This window comes from Ursus maritimus, unplaced genomic scaffold (genome assembly GCF_017311325.1).
Source record: "Ursus maritimus isolate PB19 unplaced genomic scaffold, ASM1731132v1 scaffold_31, whole genome shotgun sequence".
Classification (NCBI taxonomy): Eukaryota; Metazoa; Chordata; class Mammalia; order Carnivora; family Ursidae; genus Ursus; species Ursus maritimus.
Window position 1 is genome coordinate 6,141,362 of NW_024425675.1, and position 21,033 is coordinate 6,162,394.

At 43.6% G+C, this 21,033-nt stretch overlaps 1 protein-coding gene across 7 annotated transcripts in view; it reads left to right on the forward strand.

Moving 5' to 3' along the window:
- The window catches only part of ZNF438 (zinc finger protein 438), a 173,067-nt gene extending 152,034 nt beyond the window's left edge, over window positions 1-21,033 (forward strand). For 6 of the 7 annotated variants that reach the window (XM_040645282.1, XM_040645280.1, XM_040645281.1 and 3 more), the window contains 2 exons: window positions 16,968-18,759; window positions 20,111-21,033. In XM_040645282.1, coding sequence (XP_040501216.1) covers window positions 16,968-18,759; window positions 20,111-20,720 — 2,402 coding nt within the window. In that variant the 3' untranslated portion in view covers window positions 20,721-21,033. Of the gene's footprint in view, window positions 1-13,722; window positions 14,698-16,967; window positions 18,760-20,110 lie in introns of those variants that run through there. The other variant, XM_040645286.1, reaches the window with a different exon arrangement.

A 21,033-nucleotide genomic window follows, 5' to 3' on the forward strand; every position in this document is an offset into this window, starting at 1 on the left:
GCGTGTCCACAGAGGACCATGCAAGTGTCACCAGTATGGATTTGGGGACTGCAAAGAAATTTTAGCAAGCAGGCGAATTTGTACCTAGGGAATCTGGAAACAATGAGGATCAACTGTATACAAATGTACCTTGTAAATTCTTTTAAAGCACAATGTAAATCTCAGAATAATTTACAGAATAAGTTACTTTGGGTAACATTTAACTCAGGTATAATAATTTTGTGCAAAGTTGATATTATCGGTGTCAAGTTAATAAAGTAATAAATGTAGGGCGCCTGGATGACTCAGTCGGTTAAGTGTCTGCGTTCAGCTCAGGTCATGATCTCAGGGTCCCGGGAATGGAGCCTTGCATCTGGCTCCCTGTTCAGTGGAGAGTCTGCTTCTCCCTCTCCCTCTGTCCCTTCCCTACACTCGTGCTCTCTCTCTCTCAAATAAATAAAATCTTAAAAAAAGAAAAATAAAGTAATAAATATATTATTTGAAAGAGACCACAAGTTCTTAGCTCCGTAAAGCTGTGAGTACAACTACTAATGCTAATTCTTAGCTCTTCAGCCCTCACATTTAATGCACAGTAGCAAGGAGAACCACTATAATCTGATGCTTTGCGTTTAGTGGTTAACATGACTTTGTGACCTCATTATTGGCGGGCGTGGGGGGGAGGCATTCCCTAAGTATTACCAAAATATTATGTTTCCAAATATGTGGCATTCGTATGGAAACATTTTGATCTTAACTAGTGGTGTAAATGCTGTTCTTGGACTTTTGGTACCATTTTATGTTGTAGACCAAGTACAAATTGACATTTTCAAGCTGGTTTTGGTTAACTTACTTAATGTTGGAAATTGGAACTTTCCAGTGTAATAACCTCTGCAGAATACTACTATGGATTATTAGCATGTTATGCTGTTGACAGAAGTACAAATGGAAAACACACATACCTATAGAAATTTCCTCGTAGAACAAAATGGAAATGACCTGGGTGGCCTCAGGCTTATCAGGTCGACCTTATACTGGAAGTTATTTTTCCTATTTTTGAGATAAAGTGCTAGGGTTTAGAATATTCTTATTAGTAAATTTAGATTATGAGTATCTTTGTTGTTTGAAATAGCCATATTTCCACTGCTTAAAAAGCAGGCCACTAATCAGAGAGTCCGCTTGGGCATGTATCAATGTCAGTGTGGCCATTTGGCAGCAGAGTCTCTCAGAAGCTCCAATTAACCATGCAAATATATTTCATAGCATCACATTCCACTTTGTCAGAACCCCCGCTGCCTTTATATTATTAACATAAATGCAGGTGCAAATAGCATTTATGTTCTTTGATAGAAAGCAGTTGGAGACATTTCACTGAGGGACACAACACTTTCAGATTGTGTACATCTGTTCAAATAATGTATCCAGCCCCAGTGACATGAACACAAGGATGGAAACATCTGCCCCTGAGACCATTTGCCATATAACAGATGCTTACATCTTTATTTATGCAGATGGTTGGTATGATGAGTTGAGCTGGGATAAAAGCAAAGAAGTTTGACAGAGGTATTTAGGATGCTATGCAAGCCAGAAATGTAGGCTAGGCATTTCATGTTTGTAAAAGTCTAATACTAATAAGAACAGAAATGCATAAGTCTTGTAATGCTTTAATGGAATAAACATACTGTCCATCTGTAAATTAATTGGCACCAAAATTGTAAAGATATTTACAGAAATTCCAGCATCTAACTTATACTAGAAACAAAAATGTGTTAGTTTGGTTTTGATAAAATTTTAAAAGATTTTGAGTGGTTTTGTTACAAGTTCTTTAAAAACGGTGTTTTAAAAGATTATATACTACCAAGAGAATCTTGTGATGACATTTCTTAAAACTGGGGGAAAATACATTAGTTTAAATATAATTTATGAGATATACCATGAATATAAATTCAAACTAAGTAAAATAAATTTCTGAAGCATTACACCTTTATATTTTTATCAAGCATTTTATTATTGAATCTTCATTTTAACATTTCCAACTACTGACATTTAAATTATAATTAATATTTTTATTAGGATAAATTACCTTTAAAGGCTTTATTTTCAAAACTCTGTCCTATGGATCTGCCATATTATATTCTTACAGGAAACAACAGTGAAGGAAACAAAAACTTATCAACCAATAGCAAGACATTTCTAGATTTTATCTTCTGTTCTCATTCACATACTCAACAAAAAAAGATCATAGAATCTCAAAAGAGCTGGGACATTAGATTTTATCTAGTTCAGCAGTTCTCGAACTTTTTAGTTTGAGGACCCCTTTATACGCCTAAAAATCTGAGGACTCTAAGAACATTTGTTTATGTCTGTTATATGCATTGGTATTTATCATATTTGAGATTATAAACTGAAAATATACGTATATTTGTGAATTCATTTTAAAATAACAAGCTCATTACAGCTTAATATAAATAACCTATTTATGTAATTAGAAACAATTAGTGAGAAGACTGGCATTGACTTTTGTTTTTTGCAAATATGTTAAAAGTCTGGGTTCATGAAAAATGTCGGAGTCTCATATCTGGCCTTACATTCAGTATGTTGCGATATGTCATTTATGTTGGGGTGTTTGTACAAAATCCAGCTTTACAGTAACTGGAAACAGAGGGAGTATAGTAGCCTTTTCAGATAATTGTGTCTATTTTTTTTTTCAATATAACACCAAAATGTGTCTGAAAACTGTAACTGACTTTAAAATGAGTCAGGTCACTTCTTAAAGTTCAGTTGTGATGAGAAATTTGAAACCATGTCAAGGTGCTTCTTGTATTCTGCTACTTTTTGGTTTGTCTTACACTTGAGTGAGTCTTTTACCCATCCGTATAGCCTCAGGTATTGGTAACTCATTGAGTTTGCAGATCTTCTATACATCATTTTATTCAGTATTTGAAAGATCCTCTTTGTTAATGTAACCACTAGTCTCATCTCAAAAATCATCGAGTATTGGGAAGCTTCAAGCTCCCAGTGATGAATTCATGTTTTCCAAACTTCTGCTGCTTTTAAGAATGATTTTTATCACTGGCAACAGTTACCATCAGATGTTTTTTCTTGTAGTGACAAGCTCTGTTCGTTCACTTTTGAGGAAATGTCTGCCAAATACCTAAGTTTGACCATGCTCTTTCAACATGTGTCTGTCAGATGTAGTTTCAAGTAGAAGTGGTGTTCCAGGACAAAAGCTGCTAGTTTACCATCGCAACTCCGTGGCACAAGTGCTTTTCCTCAAGTCGTCCTTCGGTATGCAGCAGAGGTTCTATGAGTATGAACCATCTCATCACACAGAATTTTAAAAAGGCATGTAAGGATCATGGTTTTTATAAAACTAAAATTTCATACTGCTTCTGTGTTGTTGTACTGAGAGGATGTGTTGGTAAAGAATATGGCTGTGTGGACAGTTTGCGGTCATTGCCTGAATTCAGTCTAAGGTGCTAAGGAGCAGTTTTACCAGTTCTCCCTTTTGTCCCATCAGTGCAACAGACGCAAAGGCCAACACATTGGAAAAGGCTAATGGCATCTTGTTATTAGTATGAGAAGACAGTGTTGGGACCCTTCCCAGGGTTGGCAGACCACACTTTGAGAAGTGATGATCCACTGTAATCCTTTCTTGTTAAAGGAAGCAACTGAAGGCCAATAAGGATTATTATCTTGCTCAGACCCATTCCCGTAGCAAAAGGAAGAACCAAAGCCAGACCTCTGCCCTCCTTCTTATATGTGATGTAATTTGTTTGCTTTTCCCTGAGAAACTCCCTCTCCCCGCCCCCAACCAAAAAACGAAAATCCCCCAGATCCAAACCCTAGGCCACAGCACTGATGTTTGATCAAGTTTATTAAAGGGGCAGGACTTGCCACATGAGGAATTCAGAAATTCTTTCAACATTTTTGGACTTTTTCATTCAGTTCCAGTGTTCTTCAATGACTTCAGGTTCAAAAGCAAGTGGTATAGGTTTAGAAAATCTATGTTATTTCTAAAATTATAAAAGACCTTGGTAATGACCTTTTTTCTTCATTTTTGCTCATGATAAAAAACTACTTTAAATCAGTACTTGGATGTGTCATTAAATTAATTGTGTAATTGTTGCTTTAAAGAAGTCACATTTTGGTGTGAGCCTGATTTGCTCACCAGAAGCTCTGTAAAAGAAGGCCACCCAGGCAAGAGTGGCCAGGACACTGAAGGGAATCACTCTGTGTATTAACTGCCTCTCCAGCAACGATACTATGGATTCCCATTATGTGGCACTCACCAGCCACTGGAGGAGACTGACATCTGAACAGATAAATTGCAAAACATTTAGTAATAAGTTCAGTGTGTTGGAATGTAAGGGGAACAGCTTTGGTGCCAGACAGACCTGGGTTCCTATCTAACTCTCACCAGCCTTGTGCCCTTACAAGAAATACTCAGTTTCCGTGTCTGTAGACTGGAGATGTTAATATTGAGAGTTGGTGGAGGATTAAGTGAGATATAGTTTAAGCACCCAATCTGACTCCGACAGGAGGACATTTTAGTACTACACAATGGATTTTAAGGGTATAAGGGATTGAGGGATGAATACAAGTTGATGAGTAGACAGAGACCGTATACACTAACTACTATTAAATTTTCTCATGAAGAAAAGAGATAGGGCAGTAGCTTGAAGAGGAGATAGAGCCCAAATACTCTTTACTGGTGTTTTGGATTTTATATTTTTGTGTTCAGCAAAAGCAAAGGAGAAAGCAAGACAATATAGTTGAACATCAATAGTTCACTCATTTAGTGAATAACATACTGTGCGATGGCTGTGTATCAAATACTGATCTGGGTACTGAGGTCTTGGCAGCGAACAAAATAAGCTTCTCTTGCTTGGAGCTTATATTCTAGCAGGAGGAGACAGCTAATATAATATTATAATGAAGGACAGTTAAAGCAGAGAAAGAAACAGCAGGAGATCGCATGGGGCTGAACAGGTACTTTTAGATAGGATGGTTAGGGAAGGCTGGGAGCTCACTGGTAGTAGAGGATCTCTGAGGCAGCATGAGGGGCCTGGAGAGAAACATGGGGTGCAGAACAGGGTTGGAAATACTCCCATTTCCTTACTCTAAAATGCACATTTTTTCACATTTTAGTGTCTCAGGACTTGAGGTAGATGAATTGTATATTTAGAGTAACAGTGCTTCTTCCTCCTTTCCCGTCATCCCAGAATAGGTAAATTTATTTATGTAATTTAATTACATACTAGATTTTAGGAATAGAAAGAAGGAATAGTAAATGATTTTCTACTTAATAACTTCTCTTTTGTCCACAAGGTCTTAGTCACTCCAGGCCACTGTAACAAAGTACCATAGAATAAGTGGCTAAAAACAACAGAAATTTATTTCTCACAATTCAGGAGACTGAAAGTATAAGATCGGGGTGCCAACATGGTCAGATTCTGGTGACAGCTGTTGGGGAGGAAAAATTTTCTCTCTACCCTTTTTGGTTCTTTGGCTGACCTAATAATAAAATTAACATAGGACAGGAGAAAAACAAATTTAATTATGTCTAAATGGAGGCCCCACAAAGACAGTGTGACCCAAAGACAAGTTGGGCAATTGAGGTTTATAGGCCATCCTGAGCTAAGAAATGGGATAGGGGCCTGGGGCTCCAAAGAGGAGGAGGGTAATTCATAGGATGATAAGAAGAGCAGATGTTTAGTAATTAGATGTTTGCCCTGTCATACAGATAGGGCATTCGGTTAAAAGTTATCTCTGGTAATAGCCCTCTCTCCGAGCCAGGCTCCCTAGCAAAATTCTTTTAGGTAGTTAGGAAGAGGTAAAAGTTTATCTTGAGTCTTCTGGGTCTGGATTGCCTTCAGCTCAAAATAATCCACATGTCAAAGTAACATATTTGGTGTCATGTATTCTGCTCCCCTTCAGAGCCCTCTTCTGGGTTACAAACTGCTATCTTTTTATTGTATTCTCATGTGGCAGAAAGAAGGCAAAGAGTTCTGTGGGGTCCCTTTTATGAAGACATTAATGCTATTCATAAGGGCTCCACCCTCATGACCTAATTATTTCCCAGTGGCCCCACCTTTTAATACCATTATGCTGGGGCATTAGGATTTCAACATACGAATTTGGGGGGAATACAAACATTACGTCCATTGCAAGGTCAATGCCAAAAATCATTGGCAAGAGAGAAAGAGAGACACAGGGATAAGGTAGGGTTGGGGGAGAGGGAGAGTGCCTCAGAAAGTTCAGAAACCTGAGCTAGTCTCAGTGAGGAACAGAAGGGAGCCTCTTAGGGATAAAAGACAGATTGTGGAATAGGTCTGCAGTTCGGCTCTGGGAACTTTAAATTCGTAATGTTGTCTAGTGCTCACATTGGTTGGATTTCTCAACACTAGGCAGCAAGCAGTGGGAGTGTAGAGCACAGTGTGGGACCAGATGGGATAGGTACTGTACAAAGATAGCAGTGGGGTGAACCTAGCATATGCTGGCAGTGTCCATGGATGGTCAACCAGTAGGCCAGTTCCAGAACCAGGGGTCATCTACCTACATGCACACACATGCAAACGTGCAGAGCCTTGAGAAAAAGGGAACACAGGTGGACTGCATAATCACTGCATCTCTTCAGTGAAGATGGAGAGTTAACTCTGACATGTTTCTAACATGTAGATGAGAGTACATGTTCCTTCAACCAGACTTTGTCATTGCCATCCAAATAACAGTAAAGGTGTTGATGGAGGAGAAGCCGAGCAGAATTCACAAAGAAAGGATTCCAAAGTGGTCCCACAGTTTTCCGGCTCTGATCCTTTCCTCTCTCTAGTAGCTCAGGTCGGCATCTGATTATGTCAGCTGCATCTCAGAATCTGTATTTGCCGGTTAACTCCTACACAAGCAGTCTGGTCAGTTTCCCAAAGGTAACGACCGCCCATGCAGTTACCTCAGTACCAGTGGGTGCCTGCTGCTTCATTGTCTTTATTTATTTTTTTCAGTGTGTCAGTAGTCTAGGTGGTCTCTCTATATTAATCAGGGTGTGTCTTGACTAAGAATTAATTAACAGTCAGGACTTACCAAACAGGAGTTTTAGAGAATAATAATCCACACGACAAAGGATTACACAGTCCTATGCATTTGCACTTACAAATCATGAACTATTTGACATAAAAGCTGAGGTAGAGAAAAACTTGCAGCAAAAAGGGTTATAAATCACTGTGAGTTGAAGATAAATCAGAAGTGAAAACAAAACATCCGTAAAACTGTACTAGAAAGCAGTGGAACAATTACTTCATTTTTTAAAATGCAGTTTGCATGGTCCTTAAAAAATGCCCATTCTATAAAGTAAATCTACTCTTGAAATCACAGTATCAAAATATCTTTGTGATTCCAGTCCCTTGCTTTTAACCATACTGTGATCTTTGCCACTTTGGTTTCATAATCATGGTATTTTGACCATAGGCAAGAGCCGTCTGCATGTGTCTGGGTTTAATTGTTCCAACTGAGTGCACATTCTCATGTTGAAACCTTATCTTTCTGTTTATCCCACTAAGGAAAAGGTTTTCTTCACCAACTGTCATCTTGTTAGTCATCCCAGATACTTAGCCGTTCCAACTGATATTAAAATATAAGATTAAAAAGAAGGGGCCCGTTTTTAATTTGTTGGTGGAAGAGTTCTCGCCATGAGACATCCATGCAGCTTATAAAAGCTCTTTTGCGGGAGATGTTTCCTTGCCCACCCATTGTGTTGAAAAACCACTGACTCAGAAAATGTTGGAATCTCCTTGGAAAGACGGTGTGCACGGGTGTTTGCTAGGAGGGGTAGGACATCAAATGAAGCGATGTGCTGTCTTTACCTGGATGGAGTTCAGTTATCAAGGTCTTCTGAATTTCAACTATGTGAGCCCACTGAATCTTAAGAATTCTAGTTAATATTAACAATAAGAAAAAAATGGGAGAATGGGATTAAGAAAGCATTTCGAAAGTTTCTATTTGTCTTGCTTTGTGTCCCCCATAGATCATAAACTTTTAGTTACATTTTCATGCTACTCAGTCATTCTTAGATTTGGGTTAAGACACAAAAGAGACTGTTTTGTAACAATGAATAAAATCTTGTGCATGTTATAATTTTTTTGGCCAAAAAGATTAATAACTTTATCTTTCTAAATGTATTAAAAATTAAAAGATTTCATATAGTTCTCAACTACTTTTCATCCAGAGCGCTTGAAATAAAAAATTCCTCCCAGAAATAAGGACTGATAAAAGGACTGATAATTAAAATGAAGGAGAAATTCATTGAAATGGAGGATTATTAAAATGTATTTTAAATGATAAAGCTTTTCACATTTTCTTTTCATTTGGGACATGAATTATGTGGTCCAAAAAGAATAATTAGTTACTTGAACTTAACAAACCCCATTGTATTAGTTTTCCTTTTATTGCCATTAACATTTTAGGTAATTGGCTTTTAAATTCTTCCACAAAGAATGCATGTTTCCTCTTGCTTCCTGATATATTTACATGTCTAATTTATTCAATTTTATGGGCTCCTCTTTTGGTGCTCACCTTTTCTTTCTGTCTTTTCTTAAGGTATTTGAAACTTTTTTCTTAATGATTTACTCACCAAAACACTGAAATCTACAAGAAAGTGCTTTCAGAATTGCGGTTGACCTGTCCCTATCCTCTTTGAGAGTTCACATATTTTCCCTCCTGAATAGCAAAATCACATGGCTGTTGCTCTCAGGGTCCTGCAGAGCTGTGACCAGCATCCCCAGTTCTGCTCTAGGCCCCTTCCCTCCCAGGGCCACCGAGACCTGGGCTCACCCCTGCCCCTGAAAAGTCTAGTAGGGGAGTGGCTTTCTTCCTGGCCAGGGTTGAGAACACCGATTAGCATCTATACTCAATATAAACAAAAGCAGGGAAGAGTGTCCCCATAAAACAGCTCTTTAAAATGCACATATGTTAACTCCTATTCACTGTAATTGTTCATCTGATTAGCACTTTGTCAACTGGGATGGAAAACTTGGGGGCCAGGAGGAAGAGGGGGTGGTAGGATAGATGAGATGTGGGGAAGGTCAAGCTGCCATAAGAGGTGGTTGGAGAGTGGCGTGAAAGAAAAAATGCTTTACAGTTTTATTGGGACCATTATTCACAAGTAATAGCCATTTCTTCCCCTTTCCTTTCTTTACCTCTCAAGAAAGAAACCTCAGTTTTAGGATTCAGTACCATTTCCATATGATTAGCATTCAAGATTTGTGCATTTTTTTCTTCCCACCAAAAATAACTGTCAAGGACCTCATACTTCTTGTCAAGAGAAAGTGAAAACCGGATGTCTGCTGAGCATCTAACTGTGGTAGACACGACCTTGGCACCTTCGTGGGCACTTTTTTCATTTAATCCTGACCGTGATCTTTGCAGCAAGATGTTCTTATGCCCATTTCAAATGAGGACAGTGAGGCTCAGAGAGTGACTTTCCCGAGACAGAGCCAGGAGCTGAAACCACATCTGTCTGAACCCCAAACCCCGTGTTTTCACTGGCGCCCACGATAGAGGCCATCACCCTGCATAATAGCTCAGTCAGCATGTCAGCTGGGCCAAGGTGTGAGTTCCAGCACCATTACTGAACCAGCTTCGAAATCTTGATCTAGAAAAAGTACTTAGCAGTAATTTTTTTAAAGATTTTTTTATTTATGTAAGAGAAAGAGATAGTGAGCATGCGCACAGGCAAACAAGCGGGGAAAGGGCAGAGGGAGAAAATATCCAAGCAGACTCCTGCTGAGCACAGAGCCCGATGTGGAGCTTCATCTCTTGACCCAGGAGATCAGGACCTGAGCTGAAATCAAGAGTCAGACACTTAACTGACTGCGCCCCTTAACAGAAATTTCTAACTCGGGTTTTTGTGGTGATGAAATGACCTAGTGCATGTGAAGTATTTGATAAGTGCTAGGAAGTAAGGAAACTCCGGTGCTCAGAAAGCAAGCATTCCCTTTCTTCCTAAGTGAGGCAGTGAATTCACTGTCTGGCAGGACAGCTCTCACTGGCCTGTGCTGCAAGGAGGGGGTCTGGCTGTCACGGGGGGTGTTACAGGAGGGAAGCAGAGGCGTTAGCTGAGAGCTTGGTTTGCAGAGCGGGGAAGTGTGCAAGCAGAGCAGACAACACTGGACTCCGAACACAAGATACCCGATTGGGGAAGTGCCTGTTTTCTTTGTATGGTATCAGATTGCCTGAAATCTGGGTCCTAGCCATACTGACTCTAGGAGGTCATAGTGCTCCAGATAAGTGGACTAGAAATGGTATTTGGCATCCTAAGTCCTTAGACACAAAACCACTCTGTGCCTATTGCCAGCGCGTTTTACAGTGTGCCCTGTAGTCAGTGCTAAAGAAACTCCTGTCGACTGTGTTGCCCCAGAGGCCGGGCGGTGCCTTGGGGAGAGGGTAGGCAGTGGCTCAACGTGTTTATAGGTTTTTCAACAAAATTAAGTTGAGCTCCCTTGTGTTCTGAGCTGTTTCTTTTATCTCATACTTCTCCAGGGTTTTACCTTATTTGTTTTAACCAGAGACCATCTTGGGAAACAATTTGAACCCCAACTGGAATTTATCATTTGAAAGCCAAGTGAGGGGGAGAATAGGGATGACAGCAAATAAAACTAAAGATAGGGTTTTTCAGTTTAATACAATTAAAACCTAAACAACATCTGAAAGTTTGGCTCTTTTGTGGCTTAGACTTCGACAGCACTTGTGTTCCGAGCTAAGGTCCAGGGAGCCTGTTTCAAGAGCAGGGACTCTCATCTCTTTGCCCGCTTGCTACTCCATGCTCAGCAGAAGGCCTGGGGGGTCCCAAACACATGGGGTAATGGAACTGTGCCCAAACGAACGAAGGGACGAGCGGAACAAACTTCACTCAGAAGCCAGAGAACAGGCCTTGGTTCTGCCAGTGGAAATGAGGGAGCTGATGATTGCAGTTATCTACAGAATCACCCGCCCTTGTGCTTGTGTCTTACTTAGTATTGTCTAGGCCTTGTTGTGAGCCTGTGATCAAGCTGGCTTCCATGCTGGCTCTTAGTACCATCAAGCCCTCATTCTTCCCTCTGCTGTCTCTGCCTGCACACCGGTCCTTTGGTGGTACTGGAGGAGGAGGAGGACACACATTATACCTTCTCCAAACAAGTAGGATCTGGCAACCTTATTGGACTTGTGAGAGTCCTGTAAATAGTAAGGGCAAATTCAACTTTAAAGAATCTACTTTAACCTTCAAATGACTATTAATTTTTCATGAAGTCTCTCTAATGAGTGGGCTTTCAGAAAGTCCTCATGTTATGGTAACTGAAGTTTTGGGATACAACAAGCCATTTCTATTCCAAGTTTCCTTTTTTCCCCTCTCCTTAAAATTCAGAGATAACATTATATCTTGTAGTTAATTAGGACAACTTTGTTTATTATGTAGCCCCTTTGAGGGGAGGATGAAGGAGGGGAGGGTCATTGCTTCAAGTCAGAATGGGACAGATCTGGATGGTGTGGACTTTGGCAATTACTTAGCTTCCTCAAGTCTCATTTTTTCTTAATCTGTGAAAAGGGGACAATAATAATTACTTGGAACGTTTGTGTGAGGGTTCAGTGAAAAGGCCTAGCACAGATCCCAGCCCATAATAAGGACTCCATACCTCCGTGTTTTCCTTTAATCCATAGTTCCATCAATTTTTCACCAACTGTAAATGTCACTTTGCAAAATAGTTATTTTTAATACACTTAACGTAGTAAAAACAGCCCATATTTAAAATCCTAATATTAAGTTTCACGTTGTATAATTGTACAAAATTAATTTTACTGAGTGAGCCTTTTATGTTTTCAGTTAATAAAAGTCCATGTTTAGTGCCTGAGAGTCCTGTGAGTCTCTTTAACTGTGTTATGGGAAATTTTGCAGGATTTCCAGAAATTATGAATGTCACTGGAAATTTCTACTTCTCATTATTTAGTGCACAGTTCTTTGAGATCTATAATTCAGGAGGTGACAGGGGAGGGTTTTTAGATCACACTTTCTGGGGAGGCCTTGTAAATGCATGTGGAGCAAACCACTGTTATAGCTGCATTGCCAAGAAAGACTTCCTACAGTCACGCCGTCCTCGTGTTTTAGAGTTTTAAAAAGTTAACAGCATTTTCAGCTTCTCTAAGGACTCCTATTGTTCAAACTACTTTAAAAAGAAAAGAAAAGAAAAACCTGTAGTTATTCTAGCATAACTGACCTTTATTGCAAATTGCTTCATTTTATCCTAAAGAGCCCAGTGTTTGCCAGAACAATTCTCAGGACTCCCATTGTCCTTGGGAAGTAATGAGCTCTAGTACTTCTCAGTGTTTAACTTTGGGGGGTAGTTATGCCCGGCCTGTCAGATTATTAGATTACTTCCCTCATCGTTAGCAGTTCTTGTCCTTAAACAGGCAAGGAAAACGAAACAGAAGACACTCCGTGTGTAATCTAGACACACTCATTTATGCAGACACACACTTATCCACCGTGACTGTCCCCAAAAGGTACCCGTTTTAAAAACAGATTCAAAAGGGAAACTTCATTTTCCTTGCATTCATTCAGCAGATATTTGCGGGCACCTCCTGTGTGCCAGGCACAGGGAGTGTTCAGTGGAAAAGAAGCACGTGTCCTGTCCTGACCACTTCATTTCCCGTGCCCCCAACCCAAAGGCCACCATCGATGCCGGTTTCTTTTGCTTCCCTTCAGAGATATTCTGTGCATAGTAGGAATACATTTTTGTGTCTATCTCACTATTTGCTTTAATCCAAGTGATAGCACACTATACCGCTCACATCTTGGAGAATATTCCAGATCGGTCTAGCTCATCCTTCTTTCTTACTGTTGCATAGCATTACATTGGACGGTTGGATGGTTATTTTATGATGTCCCTGTTGCTGGACATATTTAAGTAATTCCTAGGGGTTCTTTTTCTTCTATTTGGGGACCTTGTCCTCTTTCTCCTGCCTTACATTTCTTTTCATGCATCACCGCATTCCGCGTCACTGCATCATTAATGATTCTGGGCAAAGGGACGCAACACCACCTTCATGGACACCCTCACCCCTGTATGTACCTCCTGATAGATCCAGGCCAGCATGACTAGGTTACATTTATCCAGTAAGGCCCTATCTTTCACCCCACGATTTCTTGTGATTACTTTGTAATTGTTGATCATGAAGACAACTGATCAACGGTTCTACCCCCGGATCCACTTCTTCGAATGGCAGCACACTTGAGAGTTGACTCCGTCCGACAGGCATCATCCGTGGAACCTCAGACTGTCATTGCAGGCTGCCCGGGCTGCTCACTGCTCAGCGTTCTCCACGCCGAGGCAGCCACGTACCCTGAAGGCTTCTCTCTGCTCCCGGGTCACAGCCAGCCTCCTTTTCCTTTGAGTGGTGGTGTTCTTCCTGTGTGATTTTATTTCCTCTGTAACGTAGAAACTTTTGAAGATCAATCAAAGCACATTAACTTTAAATGCATCATAATTAGCTTGCTCCCTTTTGGATGGCTCTCTAAAGTATATCTAGTTTCATTTCTGGAAACCTTCACTGTCAGAAGGTTGCTTTCTTACACTTGGTCATAAAAAATAGGAAGCCCCTTCCCAACTTAAATCTTTAGAGACTTTAAAGTGACCTTGACCACGGGTTGTTGCTTCAGCTGCACCTTCTGGTCTTTGTTATTTCTGCTCTTCTTCATGTTGACATCACCATTCTCTGCCTCTGAGGTTCAGTTTTTCCATTTCCAGTTTCTTCTCTCTTTAATCCCCGCTTTTTCCCTCTGTGGATGTCTTTTTTTTTTTTTTTTTTAAAGCGGTTCCTTCTCAGAGCTTGCTTGTTGCTGTCTGTTATCTTGTACCCAAGCAGCACAATTTCTGTTTTCTCTTCCTCCCTCAGATGGTTAGTCAGTGGGCCTCACCGATCCCCTTTATATTAAAGGGTTTTATCATGATGCTAACCCAGTTTCTTATTCTGGCAGTGAAATTAAATTGAAAAAAAATTTTCTGGACATAGATCCTCTCCTTTTTTAATTTTGAAAATCTGGAAAAGTGAAAGTTTGCTTTTAAACGGTGGCCCCCTTTCTTATTTTTTTTTAGATGATTTTCTAAGCTCAATGTGTAAATTCTTTGTTTCAGCCATGAATCACTTCATTGCCACTTACAACTTCAACAAGTAATTATAATCCTGACATTTCTGCCACACGCCCAACACTGTTCTAGACCCTGGAGACGTAGACAGACTCTGCCCGCAAGAGCTCCACTGCAGTGAGGGAAAGCAGTGGCCCATAATGTAATCCGGGAGATGGAGCCGACGTGCTAGAGAAAATTACAGCAGGAAATGGGGTGGGGAGTTCAGGAAGGGGGTAGTTTCAATGAAGGTGGTCAGAGAAGAGCTCCCCGGGAAGAAGCCACTTGACCAGACTTGAAAGAAACGCTGCAGCAAATACCGGGGATTTATCTGGAGGGAGGAGGTGCGTCCTGGCAGTGAGCACAGCAAGCGTGAAGGCTAAGGAAGCAGGTATGTGGCACCTGGAAGGAAGACCAAAGAGGCCACTGTGGCTGAAGGGTAGCGAACAGAGGAAGTCGGTCAGAGAGGTTCCCAGGAGCCCATAGCATGAGGCCCTTCACGCCATGGCAAGGACTTTGGCTCCGGCTCTGAGATGAAGAGCCATTGGACAGTTTTGAGCAAACGAGTGAGGTAATGTGTCTTGTGTGATGTAGTATTGTCACATGTTTTTCAAGAGCCTTTCTTCCAGTTCGGCTGTGCTTAGTCAGTTAGGAGTATGAAGTAGAGCTGAAGGACGCCATGTTTTCTCTCCTCTTCCTCCCTCATTGGTTTGCTGTGTAGATGCCAAGGCCATTATCACTAACGTGATTATTTAATGAGCCTTGTCTTTCAGCAACCAAGAGCTCTCAATAATGTTAAGCTTTTGGTAAACTCAATCCTGATGTAACATATTTCTTTACAACTTTCTTCTACAAAGATGAGAAGATAAGGCTTAAAATGAAAGACATTTAAATTTAAAAGCTGTAAATACAGAACCAGAAAAGAAATGAAAGTATGTAAGAAGAAGAAGCCCATGTGGCAGACCCATTTGGGAGACTGTTGTGTGGTGACTGGCCTGTTTATTTACCCATAAAGTTTGTGGAAACAGCTAAAAAAGATCCCAACAGATCACACAATTCTCCCGACCTGAGTTGCCTAGACCATCGTGCTCATCTTTTCGCTTCTTACTCTGGTGCAAGCTGCCACGTGGAATGTGTTTTTAACATACTTCTTCATCACCGAAGAGTGATTACTTTCTAAAACAAGCTGGTCAGTATACATTTCACCCTTATGCCTGTGTGTGCTACTTACGTACGTGAGGAATGTCATTTCTGCCAAAAGAAACAGCTTTCTGCTAAAATTGTTAGTTTTGGTAACTGTAGACGTTAAAATCTAGGCTGATTTTAAAAATGTTTTAATGGTCTGTTTCGGTAGACTGAAACAGATCACCGGCTCCGCAAGGCAGAAATTGTGTCGTTCATCTTTGTGTCCTTGGTACCCCCCAAACAGCCCTCGGTCCTTCATCCACAACTCTGAAATCTCAAAAGCTCAGAAAACAGAAAAAGTTGGGTACCAAAACTCATTCAGAAACAAAACGTGAACCGAGTGAGACTATTTTAAAAATGTTCATTTGTCCCACTGTTTTGCAAATACTCATCTATTTTACTACGGAAGTGGTAAGAGGTTTAATTTGGGTGCCCTGCAGACCCCTCTGGGTGTTTCCATAACATTTGGTTTATGTGTCTTATTACTTTTCTAAAATTTAAAGTGTAAATCACAAAATACATCCAGCCCAGAACGTTTTAGAAAGGGGATGTGGGCCTGTCGTAGCCAATCCCTAGAGTGGTGTGGGTACCTCGTGAGCGTGAGTGGGAGTGACGTTCGGCTAAAATGAGGACTTAGAAAAGGGGAGCTTTTCCGCAGCCAGGCCTGATGACCTTGAGGTCTCCGGGGGGAATAAAAAAGATGATTCAGTTCTTCGAAGCGGTGCATCGAAATGCTGTCTTAGTTATTCTCTTAGGTACTTGTAATTGGTCTTCTGTTAATCTAATAAGTCCCAGTAGTAGGAAGTGTTATTGTTATCAGTTAAAATTATTCCTATTAGTGTCCCAGCAGGTGCTTTTTATGTGATTCATGTATTTTTTATGCTGTTTCCGTATCTTATCATTTTGTATCATTTTGTTTTTCTTCAACATTTTTTAAGGTGTCACATCAGCCTTTTTAATGCTGGTGATTTAATTGCAAAAGCACACATAAACAGTTTGAAAGGTGTGAGAAGAAATTCACAAGTCACATGGGGAACAGCAACAAAGCTAGCATTCAGTCTGGAATTCCTCTGCTGCGCAAAACAGCCAGCGGGTCAAATGGTGTGTCCGGAAAGTGAGAGAGAAATGAGCTTGATACAAGAAACGTTTGTTTCACACTGAAGATACAGTGGGAAATATGGATATGAATTAAATACAGCCTTTCCCCTCTCACAGCTTAATCGGGAAAACAAGACGTGTCCCTAAAATAAAGGAGATACACAGCAGAACGTACCAGAGGAGAGTCTTTGCAGCTCGGGGGGTCGGAAAGGGAGATCAGGAACCGGAATTAGGTACTTGGAGAAGGTGAACTTGTGGAATACAGATTGGGAAAGACAGAGGCCAGCTCTCGAGAAGCTCTGTGTTGAGTAGTAGGGACACACAGACAAATTATTGTGGAAGGCAGTCAGTGTTATCCTGGAGGCATTGGAACCATAGCGGAGAACAATCAGTCTCTGGGAAGGTGGGCAGGAGTTGACTTTAAGGCTGGGTCTTTAGGAACACAGGAGTCTGCCCAGGAGGGCCGGGGTGGGTCTGGGAGTGCACTGCAGGTTAGTGAACTCTCCACAGTAGGACAGCTACACTACAGTGACTTTTTATATTGTATTGTCTTTGCAGGCGAATCACACATCTCTTCTGGAGCAATTCAGAGTGGGAAAGGTTTGCAGAATAAGAGTCAGTTTAGGACCATTGCACCAAAAATCGTGCCCAAAGTCCTAACATCCAGAGTGTTATCGTGCCGTTCTCCGTCGCTCTCGGATCAGGTGAACCCGGGACCCTCCATCAATGCTAAGCCACTGGGGGTGCCCACCCAGAATTATGCTCTGATGCAGGTTGCTGGACAGGAGGGGACGTTTTCACTCGTCGCTCTGCCACACGTTGCCTCAGCTCAGCCAGTCCAGAAGCCCAGACTACCGCTGCCTGAAAACCTTAAACTGCCTATTCCTCGATACCAACCCCCGAGAAATAACAAAGGATCAAGAAAGAAACCCGTTCGGAGCTCCTCGGAGAGTGGCAGTGGCATACCTCCTGCCCAAACCCAAACGTCCCCCTCCCCACCTGACCATCCTGAACCCCCGCGCAATGCCGGTCCCTCAGAGCAAGCGCCTTCCCTGGTCCAAGCCCCAGCTGGCGTCGGCAAGGCGGCACCAACTAGCCAAGGTGGCCCCGGAGAATCTCCACCTCCGGTGACCAGTGACCGTGGAGATCCGAGCCCTCCTGCGGCCCTGACACCGTCCACGCCAGAGGAGCCCTCTGCCAAGCAGGACCTCGCCAAGACTCCAGGGAAAGCAAACTTGGCGAGCAAGAAAACCTGCAGTAAACCTTCCTCCGTTGCCGGTGGAAAACTTAAAGAACAAGTCGATCTTGCAAAAGCCATGACCATTTTATCTCCGGCTCTTTTTGGCAACACAGTTCAGCTGATCTCTCCAGTCCCCAGAGGTAAACTGCCCATCCTCCCCTACGCCAGGATGAAAGCAGCCGAGGTGTGCAGGGGTCCGTCGGATGGGAACATCGCCGATGGTTCTCTGCCTGGGCTCAGGGCCGTCTGTGACCAGGCAGCCTCCATCACAGAAGGCTGTCATGCAGCCACCAAAACGGTTGGCAAGACACCTGCTCCGCCGTCGTCCAAGCAGGGCCCCTGCGAGGGTGCTTTTCGTCCCGCCGCCAGACTGGATCTCAGCCACAAAGCAAAGCTGAGCAGCGGGGCCGCAAAGAGAAGAGTCCGGAAACGAAAGGGCCCAGAGGACATGTTGGCATTTCAGGGGAAAAGGAGGAAATGTATCATTAGTAAGTGTAAAGACAGCAAAGAAAGAGTGAAAACCGAGCCCCAGGAATCCAGAGAGCAAAACCCCGGGGCTCTGAAGAAATACCGCAGCATTATGCCGAAGCCCGTGATCGTGGTGCCCGCCGCGGCTCCGGCAGGGGCGCTGCCGTCCCCCGCCCCCGGCGGCCTGGCGCACGACCTTCTGTTCGGCAGTTCGCTGCCTCCGAAGTGCGCGGGCTGGAAGCAGGAGGGCGCCGCGTCCCCGAGGGCCGGCCTCAGGAAGCCGTGGTACAGGTGTCACGTGTGCAACCACCACTTCCAGTTCAAGCAGCACCTTCGCGACCACATGAACACGCACACGGACCGGCGGCCGTACAGTTGTCGGATCTGCCGCAAGGCGTACGTGCGGTCGGGCAGCCTGAGCGCGCACATGAACCTGCAGCACGGCGAGAGCCGGCCCAGGAAGCTCGTGTGCTGCGAGTTCTGCGCCAAGGTGTTCGGCCACGTCAGGGTCTACGTCGGCCACCTAAAAGAGGTGCACCGGGTCGTCATCAGCACCGAGCCCTGCCCCGGAGACAGGCAGCCGGGGGACGCGCCCAAGAGCAGAGGCCTGAGTGGTCGAAGGCCCGACGGATCCGCGGAGAGGTCAGTGCGCCCGGGCCGCAGGCCTGGCAGGAGGGTGGGTTTGGATCTGGAGAACAGGGCGAGATTTCGCGTTCGGAAGGGTGACTTTGTGAAAACCTCTCGCCGATGAGGGTGTCGGAAGGTAGCTACCTCTTCCTCCTCGTGCTGCACGGAGCGATCTCATGTCTCTTGGGTTTCCGAGCAGTGGCGGTGTTTCCTTGCTCTGACCCCGGTAAGGCCGGGCGCGAATGCCAGGCCCAGGTGTGCGGGGACAAGAGAGGGACGGAGGGTTTGGGCACCCGAAGTGCAAACCAGGAAAGTGCTGCATGTAGTTCCTGGTGCTCTCTACGAAGCAATTTTCCCCAAACGGGTGGCCACAGAATTTATATCTAAACATCATCCTTTGCCCCGGCATACAGTCTGACCCGTGTGCCCCACATTGACCACACCCTGAGGTGTCCAGACCCAATGCTTACATTTGCCCAGTTTTTGCCAGATTAACGTTTCCCATGTCACTGGTCCCCTGTGTGGGTCCTGGCTTCGGGCGTTAGGGACCAGCAGGCTATGTGGTGCCACAGCCTGGCAGACAGGACTGCGAGCAGCGGGTACGCCGGGGAGGCCCGCTCAGTCTGCCCGCTTTCCACCCCATGTCGGGGAGTCTCACTGAAATCCATCCTCACCCACACCAGGAAAATTAAACATTTTCTAACTTGAGATGCTCTGACCCTCATCATTCGTCATTGTCCTAATTGTTCCACATACTTCCTATCCAGTTGGTCTTCCTCCGTCACATTTGTTAAAGTCAGGGCCGCCTGTCCTGTTTCTTCCCGGCTTTTCTATAGTTTGTCTGCTTTTATTCGGGCATTTCTGTCCACTGCAGACATCTGTGCCTTTCATTAATACATATAGCGTCCTCCCCCAAGAAACCCCCCTTCTTCATTGTCTTCTGTGGTACGTCTTGATTTTTAGGTAAAATGGCCAAACTGCTTTGAGTGCTCAAGCTTAGAGAGGAAGGGCAACAGTGGGGCCGAACCAGCGTGGGTCCCTGCCAGGCTTCCCTTGCTGCTACCTGGCTCTCGAGTTGATGACAGCTAGTTGGTCACTAAAGAGTAGTTAGCCGCCCTGGGGGAGAGACAGGACAGGAAACACTCCTTCCCTCAGTGGACGCTGGGAGCTCGAGACCCTGGTGGCCCCGAGCAGGAGTGACGGCTGGTGTTCCCCATGGCCTCTGCTTCCCCGGGTGCTGTTTCCCCATTCCCTGAATTTCTCCTCCGCAGGGGTGTTTGGGATCCCTGAAGATGAGCATCTGAGAGGAAAAGCTCCAGTTGTGGTTTTTGTGAAATCTTCTATTGGCTCTTTTCCCCCTTTTCAGGGAAAACAAGTCAAGCCTGGAAGAAGACCTCCTCCTCACCCAGGCAGATGAAGTCAAGTTACAAATCAAATGTGGCCGCTGTCAGATTACTGCCCAGTCTTTCGCTGAAATCAAGTTTCATTTACTTTACGTCCACGGAGAGGAAATTCAGGGCCGGCTGCAAGAGGAGAGCCTCCCAGCAAGCAGAGGCACTCAGGAGGACCTGGTGAAACACATTGCTCCTTTCTGGAAGCAGCATCCTGAGAGAAGAAAGCTGCTGAACAAGCAGGGTCCCCCTGATGAGGAGGTCCCCAAACTGAAACGGCAGCTCTGCCTTCCTCCCCAGAAGGATGTGGAAATCCTCCGGAAGGCTGAAGGAGCCCAGGCAGGCCCCAGTGAGGCAGGAGCGGCCCCCTGGGGCCCTGCAGGTCCCAGCCCCCACGCCCCCCTCCTTGGGTCCCATTCAGGCTTTAACTGCGTGCTGTGCTCACAGACGCTGCCAAGGAAGGAAGAGCTCCTCCCGCACTGGGAGCAGCAGCACAACTGTGAGGACCCTCCCAGGCTGTGGACGATTTTCAACGCGCTCTCCCACCAGGGAGTGGTCGGACTGGCTGGCAAAACTGAGCAATGAAATACTGGGGTGGGAGGGGGTTAGAGACAGTGTTGCTTGCTTGCTTTCTCTTTCAAAGTTCTGTGTTCCTAGGGTGGTGCTTAATTGCAAAAGTCAAACAAGATCAGCATTAATGAGCACAAGTGATTTTGTACATAGTTTTATTTTCTTATGAAATATATATATATATATATATATATATGCCCTCGATGTATATTTTTCTAGCCATGTGAAGTTTTATTTCAAAATCCTGTGTACTAACTGTTAATGTCCTAGACTTTATTTGAGAATAAATAAAAAGATCAAAATTTGGAGATTGAAATGTAAAAGACGA